The sequence below is a fragment of the Vanessa tameamea genome, chromosome 26 (assembly GCF_037043105.1).
Source record: "Vanessa tameamea isolate UH-Manoa-2023 chromosome 26, ilVanTame1 primary haplotype, whole genome shotgun sequence".
In the NCBI taxonomy this organism is placed as follows: Eukaryota; Metazoa; Arthropoda; class Insecta; order Lepidoptera; family Nymphalidae; genus Vanessa; species Vanessa tameamea.
The window spans coordinates 894321-918100 of record NC_087334.1 but is presented as its reverse complement, the minus strand read 5'-3'; the positions used below and the strand labels follow the sequence as shown (position 1 = coordinate 918100).

At 33.1% G+C, this 23780-nt stretch overlaps 2 protein-coding genes across 4 annotated transcripts in view; one reads left to right on the top strand and one right to left on the bottom strand.

Annotated features, from left to right (window-relative positions):
• The window catches only part of LOC113393147 (ATP-binding cassette sub-family D member 1), an 81063-nt gene that overhangs the window by 40690 nt on the left and 16593 nt on the right, over positions 1-23780 (top strand). For all 3 annotated transcript variants that reach the window (XM_064219113.1, XM_026629872.2, XM_026629871.2), the window contains one exon: positions 16300-16714. In XM_064219113.1, the coding sequence (XP_064075183.1) occupies positions 16556-16714 (159 nt within the window). In that variant the 5' untranslated portion in view covers positions 16300-16555. The remainder of the gene's footprint in view (positions 1-16299; positions 16715-23780) is intronic.
• LOC113393159 (protein lethal(2)essential for life-like) overlaps positions 1-23780 on the bottom strand; it is a 206259-nt gene that overhangs the window by 167192 nt on the left and 15287 nt on the right. The gene's annotated exons all lie outside the window — the stretch shown is intronic.

Genomic DNA, 23780 nt, shown 5'->3' with positions numbered 1-23780 from the left:
GATATAAGTGAAATAATTTTTGTATGCTTTTTGGAAGAGCTCTTCCTGCGTTCCAAATCAGTATCGTACCAAACTTGTCACTTGGACCCTTCTAGTTTTGCTACCTTCAATTGTTAGGAAACATTCGTATCTAAAGGTTCCTAGCGTTTATGTTCCGTGTGTGCGTGTAGGTACGACAGAACTGACCAAGATGTCTCGAATTCTTTGATATAATTATTAACGTTATACGCTATAACAAATATTATTATTTCGCCTCAATAGCTCAACGGTAAACGGGCTAATAAGCGGTGAAAGTATTGGGTTCTAATTTAAATTTCTTATAATCTAGAACGCGTGAATCTTACAAGATCATGTGCTGAGCGCGGAAAGGCAAAATCTCGTGAGAAAACCTGCCTGTTTCGAATTATATATTCTGCTATGTGTATCCACCAACCCGCGTTCTAGAATCATAGTGGAATAAGCCTGAGCTGGAATTTTGTTGTTAGATTTTTGATTATATTTAGTTATGTATGTTTAAGAAATGAGTTATATTATACTATTTGTTTTAATTAAAAAAACTGACCTTCATTAACTCATCTAAGTGACATTAATACGTGCATTAATTACGTATATAATTATTTAAGTTTACGTCCATAAGACTTAACATAAAATATATATATATATATATATATATATATATATGTGATAGAATCGGTGTGTATAAAAAATATACCTATATTAATTGGGTTTTGTACGTCACCGTATTCAATATGCAAATTTTACATTTAGCATCGACTGTAATGTTATTAAAAAAAAAAAACAAAGGTGTTTTTTATAATAGCATCTATCATATAAACAAGCTTGTCCACGCGACTCTGGTCGTGTATTTATTCCTGTATTTTCCAAACAATCACACACAAATCTCTTCATTTGAAATTCGTATATTTACGTCCTTATCTAGGTCTCGTAGTGTATCAATTTTATTAAAATCGGTTTAGCGGTATAGTCATGATGAGGTAACACACAAACAGACCTGGTTATAGTATGCATTTACTTCATTTTTCCATTTATAATATCACAATAATTTGATATAGACTTTGAAACTGGCAAATAACGTCTTCCTGGAATGATGTTCTTTGACGCGTCTTCCAGTAGAGTGAACTGGCGGAAATCGTCGCGTTGGGTAAAGACGTCATGCCACATCCAGGCGAATTTACCCTATCTTTTCTGGTTCTCTGATATATACAGGTTTATATACAATTAATATTTGTTATTTAATTATTCTCAGACGTGGTTAATTTATTTCATTGTCTTTATTAAATATATAATTGCTGAGTTTCTTTCGCCGGTTCTTCTCAGGTCAGGGTATTTACTTTTCCGAACCGGTGGTAGTGTTTCATTTGACTATCAATAAGAAAGTGTAATATTGAATGAAGGAATTTGAGTTTGAGTTTGAATTTGAAAGCAATTGCGTTCCAACCACAGGAGTCCGACGACTCATATATTTTTGAAAAACTGTTTTTCGTCTTTTATGTTTAAATTTATTCATACTTAACGCTTAAATATATGCGTTTAATCGTTATATACTTGGACCGGCTGGACGAGCGTTGGAACCGGATCGTTATGAAATCGTATGTCACTAATGCGTTACGAAAATATATTTTTTTACATTAACATTTAGTTATAGTGTTGATGTTATTTTTGCCGTGTTTATATGAAAATGTTTTTTTTTTTATTATTCTGTCAATTAGGTTAATTAATATTATAATAAATGTTTAAAAGTTATAACTGCTAATTAATTTATTTTAATAGTTTATTAAAAATTGTTAATAATGAAAATGGAAAGTGGAATGGTTAATATTTCTTACCGATACCCATGGGTGGCTAATTATCTCCAGGTAGCCCAACTGCACGTGCTCCAATTTCATAAAAAAAATTGACGTTGTAGGCCTTGTGACCGAACGGAAGCTTTGTGAAAAGCACAAAAACGGAAACTTGTTCATGTTCATCTCATCTGCCGCAATACTCTGGTGGTTAGCTTGTAAGGCTAGAGACGAGGTGCTCGGTTCAAATCCCTACTGACTTATTGTGATTTTGGATGCTGGGAAGTTGACACAGGTATATTTCCATGCGTCATGGTAGCATGCGAAAGTGAGCCCGTGATGCCTATCGAAGGGACGAAGAGGGTACCGCTGGTTTTTTGGTGGGTATTCCGGTGTACTAGTCGTCCTGGGCACCAGCGAGTCCCACATAACCCCCACTTTAAAAAACAAAAGCTATATTTCCATGCCTTGGAGCACCGTTGGTTTTTATAATCTCACACCAGTTCTGGTATAGAGTGCACCTGTGGTTTAATAAAAATACTTTTAAATTCTCAGTATTGTATCAATGCGCGAGCCCTTCTCATTATGTTTACATTAACATATATTATGTATAATTATATATACTCAAGTGATGCTAATGACTCAATTTGTTGCTTTATTTAACTTTAATCTATTTCGTTTATATTAAAGCAAGGTCATGGGTTAGTTTCGAAATGTTTTTATTTTACATAAAATGTATGTAAATTTTATGAAAATACGGAACAGTGACAGATATAAGAAAAATGTGTATCATTACGGATCATCATTACGATAACCAAATTACGTGAAGTGAGATGTGACGTGACATGACATGAAGTTATATGATGTGACGTGGTGTACCTGCTAGAAGTTTCGTATCATCCTCATCCTCCTGCCCTTATCCCAATTGTATTTGGGCTCGGAGTAGCATGTCTTCTTCTTCCATTCTTCTCTGTCTGACGTCATCTCACAAGTAACATTATTTCCAGCCATATCGTCTTTCACACAATCCATCCATAATTTCTTTGATCGTCCCCTTCCACTATATCCATCCACGTCCATGCTCAAGACCTTCCTCACAACATGGTCTTCATAACATGCCCATACCATGACAGCTGGCTTCCACATAACTTCCCGGTTACCGGTGCCACTTTCAAACTTCCTCTTATGTACTCATTTCTTAATCTATCCATTCGCGAAGAAGTTCCGTAATCCTTTTGAAAATACAGTAGCACAAAAATCACACCTATGAAAACGACGAAACTCGTAAGACTCCACCCTTATATCATCGACAGCAACAGTCTATTCAATTCAATTCAAATCAATTTTATTCAAGCAGACTTCCCATTGAAGCGTTTTTGATTCGTCGATATTGGCTGTTAAATACTCTTCCGGCGTCTGTATTTCCCGATCAATATTAACTGGATGTATTTAGGAGCATATTGAATACAGGCATAATCTACTATTTAGTACCAACTTATCATTTGGTGGTAGAGCTTCGTGGTAGCCCCTCTGGGATGTTACCATTCATACATTCTACCGCTAAGGATTAATACTTAGTAGTTTTGTATTTCGGGTTTAAGAGTGAGTAAGCCAGTGTAACTGCAGATATAAGTGGCAAAACATCTCAGTTCCCAAGGTCCGATATCAGTGGTGACCACATACCAAATTTTAATACGTCACCAATGTCTATGGGCAAAGGTGATCACTTACGATCCAAAAAAAAAACCTTTAAATTGATCCACTAAGCTCAAACGCAATATCAGTTTATAACAAAGAAGAAAACTGTACCATCCAGTGAGGATTCTCGCTACAAGGGAAACCGCGAATAACTTAAACGGCTCTTCGATGTAACTGGTTTTTGACGTCGAGTTTATTAATCGTTCAATAAAAGCGAGGAATAATTTATTCGTGAAAGTAAACCTTTACATCGTTAACATACAACGGCTTCCTCGTCATTTCTCTCGACATTTCTACTCGATACCATTGTGTTAACTAATTTTTTATGCTCTGTTATCATTTAACACCCTGTTTTACTATATTTTTATTATTAAAGAAAGGTAATCTTATAACACGACGCAGCAGCACGGTTTTTTTTTAATAAATCGATTCCACAGTTATTTTTAAGTTGGCCTATTAAAAATTTAAATATCATCTCAAAAAAACATTGATACATAAGGCATATTACTCAATAAAATATTGTATTAATCATAAAAAAAGCGTGGATTAGGTATTTATTGATTTCTAGGATGTATAAAGATTTAATTGTTCTTTACTAAAATACCAGTGGTAGCTTAAATTCAACACAGCACCATGACGACTCAAAAGTGCTTTTATGAGAATATTTTGATTTGTTATTTTAACTACACCTTCTTTGGTCTTTCTTCAATTCTTAGAGTTGATTTTTGTCTCGAAAGTTGCGTGGAAGGGATCGCTATAGCGATAAGATTTGGCACGCTTTTATGCTTCTAAACATTCCTTGCTTTGGTGATGTATTGTGTTTGGGTTTAATAAATAAAATACATAAATAAATAACGTTTGTAAAAAGTTATTTTTAATAGTATTTAATTTAAGACCTTACGCTTAGCGACTTTAGGTTATATGTCTCTTATAATCCATATGTAATTAAAGCTATTATTGCTTATTTCAAGTGCTTAGCCTCAAAAATAAATATTCATTCGACGCAAAATAATATTATTTCCGTTTAAAAGAATAAACACAAACAAGAAGTGAAAGGTAAAAAATATATAACCGACGTACTCGTAAATACCGCTCATTATAAGTGTAAGTACATTTTTCACTTGCGTATAAAAAGTTTCTCTTGAACCCACTTACTGTAGCCCACTTTTTGTGACCGATCGAATAGGGTCGTCGATCGAATGGTTTCGTTTAAAAGTGAGTCAAAGTTAAGATTAAAATAAAATAAAATTAGAAGAAATCTTCATGAGTCATACCTAGGCCGCATGTGAGAACGAAATCGATCGGATCTTTTTACTGGGACTCTTTTCATGATATAGTTTGGTGTAAGGGCAAATGGCCACCTGATGGTAAGTTTTCACCACCGTCCATAGACATTGATGCCGTAATATTAACCATTCCTCATGTCGCTAATGCGCCATCAACCATAGGTACCTTAAAAGCTAAGGCGATAGACTGATAGGCCAATTCGATAGTTTGATTATATGGACGATAAAAATCCTAAAATAATTATAATTGTTTTTTCTACTATATAAATATTTTTAAATATGTATTTGCTATGTACTATGTAATTCGATAATATGCTTAGAAGTAGAACTCCTAAATTTCTTGCTCATTAATCTCTCGATAGTCAATTGAATCAACATATTGACACGTATAATGTATTATGAACTTGTTAAGTGATGATTCAAAGTTTGTAGCAAGAATACTTGAATGTCTCATTGCTCGTCGTCTTCTCTCAATGAGAGACAGATGTGTCTCTCATTGAGGAGAAGGTTAGATGCTTACTGTTGCTAATACAGTTTTGTGCATAAACATCTGTTATGACATTTTTGCACTATAGTCTCTTTCATCGCTGAGCAGGAATTTCTAAACGTAAATTAAGCACATGATAACAAATTTTCCAAAAAAAATGGACTTCAAATATAACTTATACAAAAAAATTAACACTTAGGGTCTGATTGTGTTTTTTTTTTTATTATTTAATTAGGATCATACGAAATGAAGTTGAATCTCTAAAACAAAAAAAAATCCAACTCGTTTCATAAATGTGTTCTAAGGTAAGAAACACAAAAAATACAACCGTATTTAGAACCATTTTTATTGACGTCGATTAGAAACTCAATCGTCGTTTAATATTCACGTGTTTTCACCGCCGGCCATCGTCTCGAGAGCCTACTCGAATGAAGTATATTTCAATTTAGACATTTGTAATGTAATAATGAAATTGTTGTTAAACATATTGAAGTCGTTGCGAGCGTAGATAACAATTATACAAATAACAAATAAATATAACGGTTATTATCATACAAAGGTATCGTCGGTGTGCGTGCGGTAGTTATCATCAACATTTCAAGTGAACCTTGAACGGAAGTACAAGGTGCGTCATTGGCAATAAAATATTGTGACGTTTCTTATTTTCTTATTATTCCGCTCATCAACTATTGACATTGTATTGTTGTCAATGAGTTTTTCAAAACTTGGTCCTTCGAGCTGGATTTTATTAAGTTTATTAAATAAATATCATGATTGTGCTTTGTGTCATGGTATATGTTTTATAATTATGCAGATATATTATAATATGCACTCTTTTTGTTAAACCTTTATTAATTTATAATTTGCCAAAGCTCGGTAATTTCAATACAAACAGGTTACCTCAAGGTCGGCAACGAATCAGCAACTCCCCTTATGGAGCAGATGTTGATGGGCGTGATTATTTACCATCGAGTGGCTTGTCTGGTCGTTTGTGTATTTTCCTAAAAGCATATCATTTAATTCAATGTATGCATTTTAATTATTTCGCTTAGTTTTTTTTTAGACTCTAAACCAGTGCGTATCATTACTTTCTAAAAAGTTTATGTAGTAGTTTCCTGTAGTAAATTATATGTATTTCGGTTTTTATTTTTATTTTTCTTGTAAATAACTATTTTATTTTTAAGTGTATATATTAAATACACTGGCTAATTTGTCTTTCCCAACGGAACGTATATTTATTACCAATATATTGGTTTTTATTAGACTCTTTTTTAGGAGAAAGTTTTGTGTATGTGGCAGATTCTCATGCGATACATGCAGAATTATCACGATGGACACGAGGTCATTAATAACCACGATAAATTGTAGTATTTAATAACACAAGAAAATTCATTGATGCGTGTGTGTGTTTGAACCCGCAATCTTTAGTTAGTATTTACGTGCTCAAACTACCGAGCCATCTCGGTTAGTTTATATGTTACTATAAAAGTGGATTTCAATTCAAACTAATTAAGATAAGAAGATAAATATGCGGCTTGTTGTAAATAGTGTATTACGAAATGTTTGTGATGTATTCAGAGCCGAGTGACGGTCACCGAAACATTCTGGAATCACCTTGACATCAGATCAAGGCGGAACGAGTTTCTTTTGTGACTTTAAACTGTGTATTTATAAATATCAAGCACTCTTTTATTCGATGATAAATTGTTGCAAGTATGAATTATGGGCTTAGGACTTTGTTAGTAAAATAAATAATAAAATATTCGTCCTGATCTTTTTTTATATATTTTTTTTCTTTGTACGTCAGTCACGTGAATGTTAATGAATGCGTCGGTATGTTACTAGGACCAATCGATCGCTCGTTCGTATGATTATATGCCATTAATTTTTTTGCGACAGTACTAATCTAAAATACGTAAGCGAGCTGGCCTCTTTAGCAGTATTACATTTTAAGTCTGTTTAGTTGTGTGTGTGTTGTATATTCAAAGGCAACGAAATTTTAATCGGGTTGATTGTTTAATTTAAAATGTCTTTATTTATAAACGAAACTGATGAACAGTATTAGAGGTATTTGTAGGCAGCCCGTTTGTATTCGTAGTCTTAAGCACAACAAGCGAATGCAAGTGTTCTGGCTATCTCCTTTCTTCACAATTAGGCCGGAACCCAACAGTATTAAGTATTGTTTGGCGCAAGAATATATGATGAGTGGGTGGTACTTACCCAGATGGGCTTGCGCAAAGCCCTACCACCAAGTGATCGTTTTACATTATTAAGCTGATGATCTTTGCCTCAATAAAGTTTAAAACTTACCGGATTGAACCGGTTTTCATTCAAAAAGGGGCATTGTATTCGGTCCATTGGTTTGAAGCTACAATGCCACAGTTAGACATAAAGATCAAAATGAACATTACCCTTTTGAGTCGAGTCTTAAAGATAAACGTCATAATTGTTATTTTTAAAATTGATACGCAGCTATTGAACTGGTTCATTTTATCATGTTTGATTCCTAAGGTCTTATGTTATGGGTCAAACGACAGTGATAAAATATCTGTACCGTTAATGAATTGCCACATATAGAATACGGCGTATTATTTGAAATAGTACGACTATGTGTAACTAAAATATAGTATATGTAACAACAGCACTGGTTCTGTATAACTGTTACACAAAATCATTGAAGCAATAATTCAATGGTACACGCAGCTTAACTACTTCATTGACAAATTTACTATCCGTAAGCAAAACGAATTGATTTTTAATAAATCATAAATGTGTCATATAAAAGTGATTACATTAGACTAGTAGCTAACAAAATAATTTGCACTTGATCATTATCTGTCACTAAGTGCAAGGTTCAGTAACGTCACGGTGTCGTAACGTCACGTCAAAGTCCGTGTATGAATGGTTTATTTATATACATTTTTAAAGGAGACCAGTTGAGCCTAAATTACATATTAAAAAGAAAACATGATCAAAGATATAACCCATAGGTACTCCCAATTATAGAACAGAAAATGCTTTGAATATTACTAGTAAGAGTAACAATGGTTTCATCATGTTAATATTAATAATAGTACTTATACTGTTTGTAATAGGGTTTAATTTATTTAAATAGATCGATAAGTTATTACATTGTTTTTAATTGATAATGCGAGTAAAGTTTTTTATGATTAATCTGTTATCAGTATTTTATCATAAACAACAAAAGAAATACTCCTGCAATGTTTCATGGTGGCCTGTTTCGTTTATATTAATTTGAACTGTTTCATTTCACTTACGTTGTTTATCAAGGAATGTTTAACATGGTCCAGAAAGACTCCACCATAATTAAGTAAAAGTAGACGTTCCCAAGTCATCCTAAAGTATGTCAAGTGTTCCATGAGAAATAATTTTATGGAAGCTGGAATAGTTGTTCATAACAATGTTTTTTTTTCATTCAATTTTTATTCATCTGGGCTTTCGAATGTTTCTTTCTGGTTTCATTCTTTTGCATGTGCACAATCTGTAATGCGCGGTTAAACTTTGAGATCCTTTTATGAGATTGTTGACATTCAGCGCACGTGTAGCAAAATTGACAAGGCTTTAGGCGCCGTATAGATTCGTACGTTCAAGTCGATTGATTAATTTATTTCTTTAGATTCTTTTATTACATTCGTGTATCGTACATGTCGTGCATCTTTAATTCAGTGCTTAACTCCTTCTGACGTTAGTTGGATAATCAATGATCGTTTGTATGGAATATAAGTAGCCGTTTTAATACTTAATTTTCACTCGCACTTAAATCTTTTTTTTAATGCTTTATAGCTTATGTCATCACGTCATCAGTTACGTGAGCATAAATTAAATTAACTTTATTTTCTTGATAATCTTCGTCGGTAGTAAAAATGTAATGTAATTAACTTTATATTAATTTTAGTGAAGATATATCCTTTCAATGTTTCTGACAAAAAAAAAAAACGAAATACTCAATTGGTCTCAATCAATAATTGAAGCGTCATGATATAGTTGTATTAAAACCTATATATAATAAATAACTTATTTTAATATTATTTATATACATATATATGAAGTATATAATATTACTCATCATAAACCAATTACGAAAATTGTCAAAGTTTACGTGATTTTAATTAAATTATGTATAATTAATGAATCATTGTTTTAATATAATGACGTAAAGTACATAATAATAAAAATATATCTTCTCGAATGTTCTTTTATTTAAAATGCATGTAATAACTGAGTGCAGATTTATAACAGGTATTGTTATATGTCATGATAGCCACGATGAAACTGCAGTATACAGTCAGTCACAGGGTCAAGGCGACTTGTCGCGTGCAGGCGTCCAACACGTGAGGAGTTTCACAAGGAGCACGTTTGAGGTCGCAATTATTCCTATTATACAACGACGGCAGCTGATCAATTTCTTAGTAGGATTTGTTCTAGGATGTAAAGTAATTGAAAACAAGATATGAAACAGGACTATCATAAAAATGTACGGTTATAAATTATATCGTTATTCTGATTATACAATATTAATTTAATTGCTTGTAATACCTACACGTTATAATGATGTAACGATAAGCGACACATCCCGAAATGTATCTCAGTATTCTTATTGTGTTTCTACGTCAGAGGCATAATTAATAATTGTGTGTATTAATTTCTCATACAAAAAACTCGCCAATTGGCAAGATTAATATTGTTTTTATATAAATATAATTAGGAGGAAATAATAATCTTAGTAGTGAATAAAAAATGGAAGATTAAGATATAATTATATACTATAATAATAGTTGATAATATCAATATTTTATATGAATGCGATCTTAAATTATATGAATAACTAGCTGAACCTGCGGCTTTACACGCGTGAAATTTATAAAACACTAACTTCCATACCCCGTTTTGTTTCCGTAGGGTTGGAGTTTCGTAAACTCCAGATTCGGGACCTGATCCAGAATTTCTTAGAGAATATATACACCCTATAGGGAACCTACCAAATTTCAAGTTTGTAGGTGTTAGTTTCTGAGATTTCGTGATTAATCAATGAATTGTATTTCGCTTTTATATAGATTTAAGATCTCGTTTATCAGATAAAAATTATCAGATATCCTTGTACATGTTTTTCATGTTTATAATTTTTGCCTGAAACGGATACGATAAATCACAACCAACTTGTTTTTGACAATATTATTATTTTAGTTTCAATTTTACAAATCTCGGTATACACCGGTAGGTAATGATCAAGGATCAGTCAAGTGAGCGTCATTTGGGTTCTAATCTAAAATTTTAATTATTACGATGGTTTGACAGTGTCATATTATTTTTATCTGACTGAATATATTTTCTTAATGTGTTCAGTATTGCAGTTTTCTGTAATTGAATAAATTGTATTATTATATTCAAATGCATATACAATATATTGTGCAATAATTTTATTTCTCTTAGTTTAACATAACAGTTTCATCACATATATTTTTTTGCATATTATATAAGAATGCGACTATTGAGAACCAAAATTAAACCGAAATAGATTTTGCTTTAGCTCAGAACACAATATGTAACATTTCTCATAGTAATTATATGACAAAGATATCCACTACACTGACCTTAGTCACCTTTATGAAAAAAAAACATATAAAACCAGTTAAACAACTAATAAGACAATTATTCCGCATATAAGGCTATAATCAGTTGCGAATGCGACGCCGTTAACATGAAGGCTAGATGTGGTGCGATTTTCGTACACTCTCTTGAGAACATTTTTGGCATAAAAAATGTTTCAAATAAGTACTAGTTGTGTTTTTAATTCATCTCGTGCTCGGCGGTGAAGGAAAACATCGTGTCTCAATGAAATTCTGTCATATGTATATCTATCAACCCGCATTGAACCTTCTCCTCAAACGGAGAGGTCTTAGCCCGCTAGTGGGACAGTTACAGACTGTTACTTAACTACTAGTTGTATCACAGAGTTCCGCTCGCTGAAAAGCTGTTTAAGACACAGGAGAACTTTCTTAGAGTTAATTTATTACACATGTATATAATCTTTGAGATATAGACCACTGTTCTATATCTCAAAGAAACGGATCCGGTGTGGGGGGGGGGGGGAACTTCTTTCTTTTCACTTTCTTCCCAACCGTATTAGGAAGTGTTAATAGCCACATAGATTGACGTATGCTATGAGCCAAATTTAAAAAATTCTAAATGTAGATTTATATAGTTTCCTCATTCACCACCATTATAATCTTCAGTTTTCGATCAATCCTACCTCTGCCAATAAGACCATAATCCCAATTTAAAATTTAGCTTAAGTGGCTGTGCGACATAGAGAGTATAAATAAATAAATACAGTCTTCATACTCGACGCAAATTAATAAGTTGTCTACCTCGTAACCATTTAAAGATCTGTGTTAGAATTTATTAACATCTGTGATATTTTGAAGAGGTCAATCACGTCGTAAGTAATTTTACTCGCATTTTTATGGAGATGCCTTCGTTCTGGCGAATTATACTTTTTTTTCCCTTCACATTTCCACCTCGTGATTATCAGGTTAACATTAAATATGACTTACTTTATTCCGAGAGATTTGTAATGAGCGACTCTTGAATAAATATATTTTATTGTAACATTCAGAGATAACTTGATTATTTACAAGAAATGGATTCAATTAACGTTTTTTTTTTATATGCTATACGCTGCTGAAGAAGTAATTAATTTATTTATTTAAATCCTCAACAGTCGCACATAATATGCATCCAAAACTCACTTTAAATTAAATTAAAACTAACTATCTACAACCGATTATAGGAGAACACACCATTCTCACACAAAATCTTAGCTCTCAAGGTGATATATAAATGAATACTCCAAAATCATTATTAAATACAAACCTTATACTAAAAAATATTTTCTGTGCTGTTGATAGTCTGGGTGGTAGAATCAGGATAAATTTATCTTAAAAATGCATCAACAAGTGGTTCTAATTCAACTTGTAAGGTTTGACATGATACTTCCTCAAATTCCGTTCAGTGATTTGGTCGTGGAAGACCAAAACCAGCCAGACAGACAGAGTTAATTTAGTCTTTATAATATTAGTATGATTAACATGATGTTTTACCGAATTGTCAATCAATGTTGTAATCTACAATACTTTATGGTATACACCTGTTGTTTATTAAACAGCTATTACTTAACTTTCAAACAACATTCAAATTTAACCGACATCATGTTCTTTTGTCTTTGGTGAACACATGCGCAATAAATCCATCGCAATTATGCGTTCACAAATACTGCCTGAATGATAATTAGATTGATTTGCTTTATCTGTGATAAATTGGGATCGATCGTGATCGAGAATCTTTGTAGCATCGTTTAGAGGTTAAGAATTAGCCTTAGTTTTTAATATTATAACTTCTAGGTCTAATTTTAGGTCAACTTGTGTTCCTATCTTCTGCGAGCCAATAAAACTGGTTAATTCAGGTTTTTCTTTATCTGTATCATACACAGATTCTCTAGTATCTCTGTATTATAAATTTGAAGTCCGTAGAAGATAGGAACATATAGATCGAGGAAAGGAGTCACTTTTAATTGAAATAACGCATTTGTACTTGTAAAAGCAAACTTGAATAAAGTATAATATTATGATTATAATAAATAAATATTTGAAGCAGTGAAATGGTCTTAAAAAATCGGTTGGCTACTGTTATAGCTAGAAAGCGTAAGATTTTTTCTGTCCTTGTTTTTAAATTTGTCAATTCTATCAAGACTTTTTGAATTATAATTTCGATCCAGCTGTCACGGCGGCCAGTATCAAGGGAGACTAATCAACGCGTAGGGAATATTATACGCACTTAGTCTTATAATTTGATTCGGTAATCCGATATGACCGGAGACAGTTTAGGCGCAGGATTAACGGCTTTATGTGCATCTGCATTAACAACATTAAATTAAAAAAAAATAGTAGCTGATAATTTTTTTATTCTATTGTAGACATACGTCTAGCCCAGATTTGTGCAGCCGATACAAAATATAAAATACGATGTCCTTTCGTAGTGTGACTGTAGGTTAATCTATTCTGGCAATAATTGTAATATCATTGATATGTTATATACTATACACAAACAAATATCTATAATCTACTGACATTTACTAATGATAAATTAGTTTTTTTTTTTTTTTTCTAACCATTAACTTGACACCAGGAACTTCATGTCGGTGGTGTTTTTTTTATTTTTTTATTTTAACAAGTCTTTGACTTTGATTTATAGAGCCTTGAGTTTCATTTGATATGTCGGTAGCCGTTTATCTGTTTTTAGAATGTATTTGCAATAAACAGGAATTGATGATATATTTCCTTTCGTATAATGTTTTGAATTCATTATATAAATACAAAAATAATTGAATTAATATCTTTCATCCTTTAGATAATATTTACGTATATTCGGTTGCTATAATCAAGAAACTAATCGTTTCGCTTACGGACGGTAGAGTTTTCAACGAGACGTTTTATGGATAGAAGGGTAATGGTAAGTAAATGAAATAATATGATAGGCTGTTAGAATTTAGTTTTTGTATATATATATATATATATAACGGCGAGCCGGCAATATTGTTTGGTTCGAGTTATCATCTTCGTCATACATATTCACAAATAATACAACAAATCGATAGCTGGATTATCGTATATTGATTTTTACAATATTTCATTGGCCGCGACCACATCTGTCTTATCCTTCTTGACAACTGACATTTTTATGTTTTTCTAACGTGACAAAGAGTGATTGACTTCACTGGCCATCCAGAATCAAATCTCAAAACTAAGAGATTACAATCAAAGTATTTAATTATCTGACGCTGCGACATATATATATTAGTATTCTTGTACACAATGCAAAACTAAACTAAATTATGTTGGTTTATCTGTTAAATAAACGAAGAAATGTTCATCGTGTACGCCGCCGTGTTCAGACATATTGCTACATTAATTTAATACTATTATTATATATGTACACGTAGTTGACATTCTATATATGTACGTGTGAAATTAGTATTTTGTCTCCACGTGAATTGTGATAAAAGTTAAGTGAACACCAGTGGCGTCATTACTGTTCTGTTGTCTGTACCTCTTTGATTCTTTCCATCATACTGCTGTTTCTGACTGTTCTGTTTTTCTTCATTGTTATTGTTTTTTTGTTGCACGTGACATTAAAGTTTAAGGAAATATAAGTGACAGGAAAAGAAAAATGTAATTTACATTGTTAAGGTAATATTTTTTTTTGTGATGTCGGTACTGTCGCTACGTATTTACGTAAAAAAAAAGTAAAGGTCTATAGGTTAATTGCCTCACAGTTTTTTTCTTAAGTTTGCAATTGTTCTTGAGTTCTTACAAAAAAACCCAAATTTTCGACGTTAATATTAAAACAACAAATCTGCTCATAATGAGGGAGGTAGCCTGGATTTATTACGTCATAAGTTAGAGAATAATTTTTCACAAAGGGATGTTTTGTAGAGCTGTAATATATTATGTACAGCTATTATATATAAAGCTCCACACTCATCGATGAACACGATCGTGAAATGTCACTAATTGATCAACTGATAATTATGACATTTAGAGGAAACACGCATCAAATATATGTAAATATGGCGTATCCGGTAAGGCGTGAAAACATCGAATTTCGAAACTTTGTGTTGCTACTGAGTAGTTTTTGCCAGAAAATCCAATATTAAATCGGGGTTAACTTCCGAATAACGGAATTTACAGAATTTCGCACGTGGTTTGGACTATCTAAGAATCCTGAGAGATTTTATTTGTGACTCGCAATATATTCATTTTGGAACTGAACAAGGATTGTGAACATGAGTTACTTATTTCCATAACTACAAAAAAATAAATCTCTTCATTGTATACGTCATAGAAAAATACAACTGAATTAATTAATATTTTCCTTGATTTCGGTTTTTCGACACATTACATAAATATGCCATTATTAACTGTCGATTCAGATAAGATGTATGATACAAGAACAATACAAAACTTAATCCCATGCGTTGTTTTTATAATTTGTTTTATACTAATTAGACTCGAATTCGCACGGATAAATCTTTTATATCATAATATACATAACTTTTGGTCAGCATATTTCTTTTGACAAACTCAACAAACATCATCGTATTCATCAGAATTATACACCTAAACCTTACCCTTGAATCACTCCGTCCATTAGAAAAAACCTTATAAAATCCGTTTGATTTTGAGTTTATCGCGTACAGACGCGATGTGAGAACTTTATTTTATAATAGGTAGTAATTAACGATTCGGTGAATTTGTTTGAATAACAATGCAATAATAATTAAATAAATTTACGTGTACAAATGAGATTCAGAATTTAATCTAATCTTATTAAATAAAAATGTATTACGTCCTTTGAGCGTTTCTAAAACATCTATCAGATTGTGATGAAACTTGGGGATGTGTTCTGCGTACGGCTCTTAAGTTACAGGGCTAGTAACTACAAGGTTTATTTCTTCGTCTGTTTATCCTTCATTGTAAACGTCTTGTGTAGATTTTTAAAACATTTAAGGCGATGCCGGGACAGGTTACTAGTGCCCTCACAGTGTTTGTCACGAGATTAATTTTATTGTAAACAATAATTAAGCGCAAGGATATTCAATGGTCCTTACCCTGGTCTGAACCTGCTGTCTGCGGTTGACGTGTTCTACAAACTGGGCGATATCGACTCTTCTAGAAGAGTGTATATCTAGATATACACACGTACATAATACAAAAAGGTTTTACATTTGTTCGTCTATGAAAGAGAAATGTTCTTTTGTCGGACCTCATATCCATTACAGTAAAAGGAGCTCGGTCCCCCTTGACATATTTCCTAGTAAAAACTAACCGGATCTAAAACGCGTAACGTCGAGCGTGTTTCCGGTTAAATCTAGTTTTATCTAGAAAAATATTTTTACGTATCATATGTTTAATCTAATTTTTAATTAACATTTTTTTTTTTGTTTCAGAAAAATGGAGGCGACAGAACACGTTCAGTTGACAACAACGTAACAGATTAAATAAATATAATTATTTAAATAAAAAAAATATTTAACCAGTGCCGACAGTCTGTGATCAAATACAATACGTATGAATACGATCTCTTTATTATAATAAACTATAGACAAAACAATAAAAACGCTCAAATATATGTACATGATTGTAAAAAAAAATATAGATTAAAAATAAACTTTTATAAAAATAATACGATAAAAATAAATCAAAATGCCAGCTATATTGACGAAGATAAGGGAGCAAGCGTTTAGAGTTCAGCCCACTATAGCCGTGGGGGTTGGCGTGGGGGTCGCGCTAGCGGCATGTGCGGTCTACGGAACCAGAGAGAAGAAGCAGACACCACCGTGCAATAATAATAATAATTACAAGGTGAGATTTAAGTCTAGACTTAATTGGTCCTTATTTAATATTTATCAACGTACACTCAAAAATAATGAGTCTAGGCAAAACCTAGGTTTATTTTATAATGTTAGCATCCGTTGAGAAATAGCTATCTTTTCTTCAACTTTGGATGTTTACCCGCACGAAGTCGGGACAGGTATCGAGCAATATAGTAAAATTATACGCGTAAAATTTTATATTAAAAGATTTATTGGTTGGATTAGGAGGATATGGTACCACTTACACTATTCGTTATCGTTCTACCACACAAACTGTTTTTTAAATCCAAATCGGTATCTAGGGTGAGTGAGTCAACGTTACGCTTTAGCTTTATAAAGATTCAAATCTCGCAGGCAGCTCATTAAAATAAGTGAACTTCTTTTTATAATGATAATTCTGATAATTTATATAGTTAAATAAGATTTTTAAAATCACGTTTTATTTTAGTTGTACAACTTTTAAATCGAAATCTTTTAATTTGAAATTTAGTACGTTTTAGTTATATTTCAACTTGTTTCGAATCGAATCCGATTGAAAAGGTTATTCCAACATGAACAGTTAGATCAGGTTGTTCTAAACGTTCATTACCCGGGGTTAAATTAAAATTGGTATAAAATTTATAACAAAGATAGCAGAACGTGAATTATTTCATGGTATTCTGTAAGCTTTATTGATTTTGTTCGCTGACATTTTGCAATTGCGCCAAAACAAAACACGTCCAATCATAAAGGTACTCGTCAGCGCAGGCGTACAGACTTTAAAATAAAACAAGAGGTGTGAACACCCGGTTGGTAGGTAAAGTAACAGCCTGTTAATGTCCCAGGGCTGGACTAAGGCCTCTCTCCCTAATGAAGAGAAAGTTGGTTCGAAGAGTATTGCAGGCTGGTGGTAACACATGTGGCAAAATTTCATTGTAATTAGACACATGCAGGTCCCACGTTGTTTTTCTTCACTGACGAGTACGAGATGAATTATGAATACAAATAAAGTACATGAAAATTCAGCGGTACGTGTCTCGATTTGAACCTGCAATCATAAGGTGCGATCGCGCGTTCTAACCACTGGGACATCTCGGCTCGGCTATATAGTATGTACGTCTGTCACGTAGTATAAACTAAAATCTCCGAAACGTGCTACATCTGGTATAAGTTTAATGTATATTGGCTTAGTCGATTTTTCAGTGTTCTAACACAAAAAGCATCCTTATTTATTTTATATTATTTACTTAAAATATAAAAATATCGTACTTTTAATATATTTTTATAGGTTATGAAAATATTAGCTGACACACGTACGTACTATGGTCCAGTAATAGTTAAACACACACACACATACAGTAGTAAAAGACGTAAGTTGTGACGTGACTTTACACGACAGGATTATATTAAATGTAAATCTACCGTCGGATCTAAATATAGATTCTTCCTTAAAACTGATAACAAACTCAGTAGTTACATATTTCCAGCGTTGTAAACTTACCACAAAAAAATCTATTTTTTAATATATGTATGTCCTGTCTGTACCTCAACTAATACGAGCAACGTGCGAATAATTGAATTCTTTCAACTCTTTCATGTTCAATATGTCTTCATTACATTAGTATACATTAGCAGCCTGTAAATCTCCCACTGCTGGGCTAAAGGCCTCCTCTCCCTTTGAGGAGAAGGTTTGGAGCATATTCCACCACGCTGCTCCAATGCGGGTTGGTGGAATACACATGTGGCAGAATTTTGTTGAAATTAGACACATGCAGGTTTCCTCACGATGTTTTTCTTCACCGCCGAGCACGAGATGAATTATAAACACAAATTAAGCACATGAAATTTCAGTGGTGCTTGCCTGGGTTTGAACCCGAAATCATCGGTTAAGATGCACGCGTTCTAACCACTGGGACATCTCGGCTCAATATGTATTCGGGGTACTATATTTAAAAAAACGAATCGTTTTGCTTACGGCTATTAGAATCTAAATCGTGTCTATAAAAACGTTTCGTAAGTTTCCAAGTTGCATGTCTATGTGCTGTAGAAATAACTTTAACGACTTGTTTTTCGTCAGTCAATAATGATCGGTTTTAGATATGAAATTATTGTCTATTCGATATAGAAAGGAGCCCAATTGTATTAACAAATTGTCATTTTATTGCAATCGAATCTTTTCTTACTCTTCTAATGCGTTTAAATTTAAATTTCAAATTGCGGTTCGGAAGTTGAATCGGATTATAAATCGGTAACATATCGTAACCGGTATGAGTTAGTAGAGTTGGCTCTCCCTCTTTTTGCAATCCATTATAAAAAATTTGGGGCATCGTAAAAAGAGTACTTTTATTTAATATAAATTGTGGTGTAGTCTATTTCGAGTAGCTCGACGGTTACCGAATACAAATACTTCGTAAACGTTTTCGAGAAGTCGATATGCATTATTAACGCATGAAGTATTGAAACTCGTACTAGGGGTACTGTAAGCAAAAAATGATGTCGATTGCCTCCAAGGTGTACCTAATTCATGTTGCAACAATGTAAGCGTAACCGTAACGCGTAGCTTTTAGCTCAAAAGGCCGTTTACCAACTATTACATTAGTATATACTGCCTAAGTATTTATCAAAGGATTTATACTGCGAACTAGATACGCAGAATATCGATATGTACGTAGTTTCATACGAGAAGCCGCGAACTCGACAAATTGGGGCAACAATCCGCAAGCTTGTTTTTATATCTTGCTTTTTACTCAAAGTCATCGATGCCTTGTGAAACGACGGTCTGTCATTACCGTATTACGGTGAAGTACAAAGAATGCGTAAGGAGACATGTTTGATATTTATTTAAAATAACATTGAAACGAAATAAGTTTCCTAAATAATAGTTATTGAGAAAGCTTGCGCTTGCATCACCCATGCACAGAACCTGCATAGGTACCTGGGTATTTGGTATTTGGTAACAACAAAAAAAATGACGAAAAAAAAATAATTAATTAACTTTTTTTTCTCTAACTGCCACCTCCGCAGCGCCGGCAAAGTGCCGCCCGCACCCTCTTCCCCCCCCATGCTACGCCACTGCCGGGGTGAAGCACCGATTTTGGCCTTTCCGAAGCGTGACGGGAGTGAGAGCTGACAATTTGCAGACTATTAAATATGAATAATACATTAACCCGGGGTTTGAAGTTAAGACCTCCTGACATGCGGCCGTAAAAAAAAACTATTATAATAATGTATAAATACACGGCATACTATATTATGTAAATGTTTAGCTTACGCTTATATTTTTGTAAATAATTCATTCTAATATGAATATGTGAGAATTCTTTAGCGATGCCATAAAGGTCACGGTCGCGTGGCTAGTTATAGAAATTTTTTAGTACGAATTTTGAACAACTTTGATTATATGATACCTAAGAGTTTTGCGTTCAAATCCCAGTTTTTTTTTGTAATATGATATAGTCAGGCGCCATGGCACCGGCCATTGTTATTGACCTGCGGAATTAAATTGTTATGTCCCTTATGAGCCAGTTACACTCCCCTTCAAACCGGAACACAATAGCGCGATCAAAAACCATCTTTGTAACAACTCGTAGAATAAGCGTTTGAGTGGGTGGTACTCAATCAGATGAGCTTGCACAAAGCCCTACACCAAGAAGCTTATCTTTAAATTGTTCTGATCGCTTAGGAGGATATAATTTATTAGGTTTTATTAGGGGTGAATGGCGGTTGAGTCGATTGCCAAAAATGTGTTTTTACTAATTTTAAAAAACTTATAAAATCCGAAATCTGTATATCTAAAAGTTTGTAGACATCAATATTTTGGTTGAAATATTAAAGATATTTTTTAAAATGTATTTTATAACCAAGAGGTTATCTATTTTTAACAGCTCAGGCCGTTATGCATGTTTATAAGAATCGGAATCTATACTAATATGATAAAGCTGAGGAGATTGTTAGTTTGGTTAAACGCACTAATATCAGGAACCAATGGTTCGATTTAAAAAAAAAACAGTTTTTGATAGCATATTTTATCAAGGAAGGCTATAATAAACCATCCTGTTGGGACTAATAGGAGTGGAGTATTGATGAGAAATGCAAAAAGGGGCTAAAATTATACCTTTTGAGAGCTTCCATTGCGTGCGCTGCGTAAACGGTTAGTTCCCAAATATGTGTCAGGAATCTGTTATATAGTTGAGCGAAGACGGAACGAGAAGCTAGTATAATATATAAACAAGGCCTTTAAACAATATAAACTCGTTTTGGACATTCCTCGAGAGAAGCAATTTTAATTTTTTTTTATTAAGTATTAAAATTCATCATATCAATAACCCAAGCGATATATTTATTTTTTTATATTTATTACTATGTGAAATCGTTTGGCTTAGAAGTTAAGTTAAATATGTTTTATTACTATGTTAATGCGCCTTTGATTATGATTAAATTGTTTTTTAACCAATTAAGAATTTGTTGTTTGTTTGAACGCGCGAATTTTGTTATTATTTTGATTGAGTTTAAATTTTCTCATGTCATATTAAGACTGGTAAAGGCCAACCTGATTTTAAGTACCACCACCACCACCACCATACAACTATCATTAGAAATTGTTACTGGAAGAATTATTAATCATTCCCCATACTGTTATGTCCCTTGTACCTTTTTTTTTACACTTGCTCACTGTGCCTTCAAACCGAAACACAACAACATTAGTATAGCTAGTTCGCGGTTGAATGTGGGTAGTACTCACATAGACGGACTTGCATAAAGCCTTTGAATGTGCCTTGTCATTATTTCCAACCAGTATCGCAAGTGTTATTTTGGGATTAAAATTTTAATTGTTATCCGTGTTATGTGCTAGTTGGCTTTCTTTTAAGTCTGTCATTGATCGACATGGTTGTCTGGCTTCCTAGTCTGGTATGGATGGGTGGTATTAGCTGAAGGTTAGCCATGTCGCCTGCGCTTGGCGTGATTCTTGTGTTTTCGATATTCAAAAATGTTAATTTCACACATGTGACTCTGTCATGTTATATGTGTGTTAAATAAAATAAATATTATATATAAATATTCAATCAAACAAGGAAAACTTAAATGTTAAACCAAACTGTATATTTAGAGAGACAAATTTGATGGTGGGAATGTAAACAAATATAGTTTTAGAACGTCTTTGAAAACGTGGATCTAAATCATAGGAAGCAGGGTTAACTGAGCGTGTCTCATGAAATAAATTATTAGTTTATTGTTTAGTTCGGTATATATTTGTATTTAAGAATATCACTAACAGTTAACTTGTCCCATTAATAAATTTAAAGCGTTTGTTGAAACACATTAATAAATAATACATAACTATGTATTCAACACAAGATTATATAGATGATAAAAAAGCGTGGAGATAATACTTTTTGAATTTCAGGCAGAATATATTATTCATAATTGTATTTAACTGACATTACTTTGTATCTCAAATGTTGGAAAAGAGTAACCGAGTTTCTTGCCAGCTCTCGGTAGAATCTAGATTACGAACCGGTGTTACGTTTAATACAGTTGTGTAAAATTACGGTTCAAATATGCTTGTAAAAGCCTACTTAAATAAAGTCTATTTCAATATTTTGAAATAAAAAAATAAAAAAAAAAACAGTTACATACATTCACTGTGTTATACAATACCTTAGATTTTTTTATAGAGATTTATGCAAATCGCTGTCCCGGATGTATTTATGTAATATTTGTTTATTCAAGTAAGTCGGTCAAATATAACTTGTGCGTAAAGGTTAAGTTAGGAAACGAGAAGATCGCTTCATTACGTTTGATGTAATTTTAATGATCATTTATAACAGTTGTTTCTGTCGTAATCTTAAATTTGCTGGTTTTTTTATGTGATACAATTTGCTATGCTAAATATCTGGTTAAGACTCCGTGACCGCTAACGGAATGATGTTTAATGTCATATCCGTCGACTTTGTGTGCGTGCTTGCGTGTGCGTGTGTGTGTGTGTGTGTATGTGGCTCTGTATATAGTATTGAGTAATAAGAATATATTTAATAATAAATAGTAACAAGACTATGCTTTTATTATATATAATTCGATGTTAATTTATGGATTTTCTATAATTATGAATTATTTCAATAACTATCAATTTTGAAGTTTGATATGTACCGGGCGTCCCTCATTATTAACTTAATAAATCAAAGTCGAAATCAAAATATTCTTTATTCAAGTGGGTTCATTAATATTAACCATTCCTTACAAATGTGGCACATTTGCTGTAAGACATATTAAACATTCCTTACATCACCAATGCGCCACCAACCTTGGGAGCTAAGATGTTATGTCCCTTGTGCCTGTGATAACACTGGCTCACTCACCCTTCTAACCAGAACACAACAATACAGTACTGTTATTTGGCGGTAGAATATCTGATGAGTGGGTGGTACCTACCCAGACGGGCTTGCACAAAGCCCTACCACCAAGCAAACTGATATTTGATCGTACAAAGTTTAATTAAAGTTTTTGAAAAACTTGATTAAATACCTAAATATATCAATCAAAGTGGTCAGTTAGCTAATGAAGCCACAATCAAGAACAAATCGCAGTTTTATTTACATTAAGGTAATAAAACATATGAAGATTTGTAATTGTGACGTCTTTATGAAGACAGCGAGTGGGTACGTATCTCGTTACGAGATTATTACGTGAGGGCCGACCTCGCCTCGCATGCCACTAAATTTTTCTTTTTTATTTTGTGTTGCTAATGTGTTTATATAAATAAAGTACATGTTATGCCTGTTTTAAATTAATTATTAAAAGTGAAATATAGAGAGTGTGTTAAATAATAAACCGTGATGGTACGATGGTTTTAACACGTAAATATTAATCGACGTATGTGATTTCAAACCCGGGCATACACCTCGTCTCGTCCTAACCACTAAAACCTCCTCGGATTTCCGCTTCACCGCAAGGCGACAGGGCTACGGGAACGCGCGTGGCTCACCACCGCGGTCCTGCCAGCGGATGTCGCTGTAAAGGGGCGACCCGCCACGAAAGGCACGCCAGGGTGTTACGGCGCACCTTCCGACTTTGCCTCC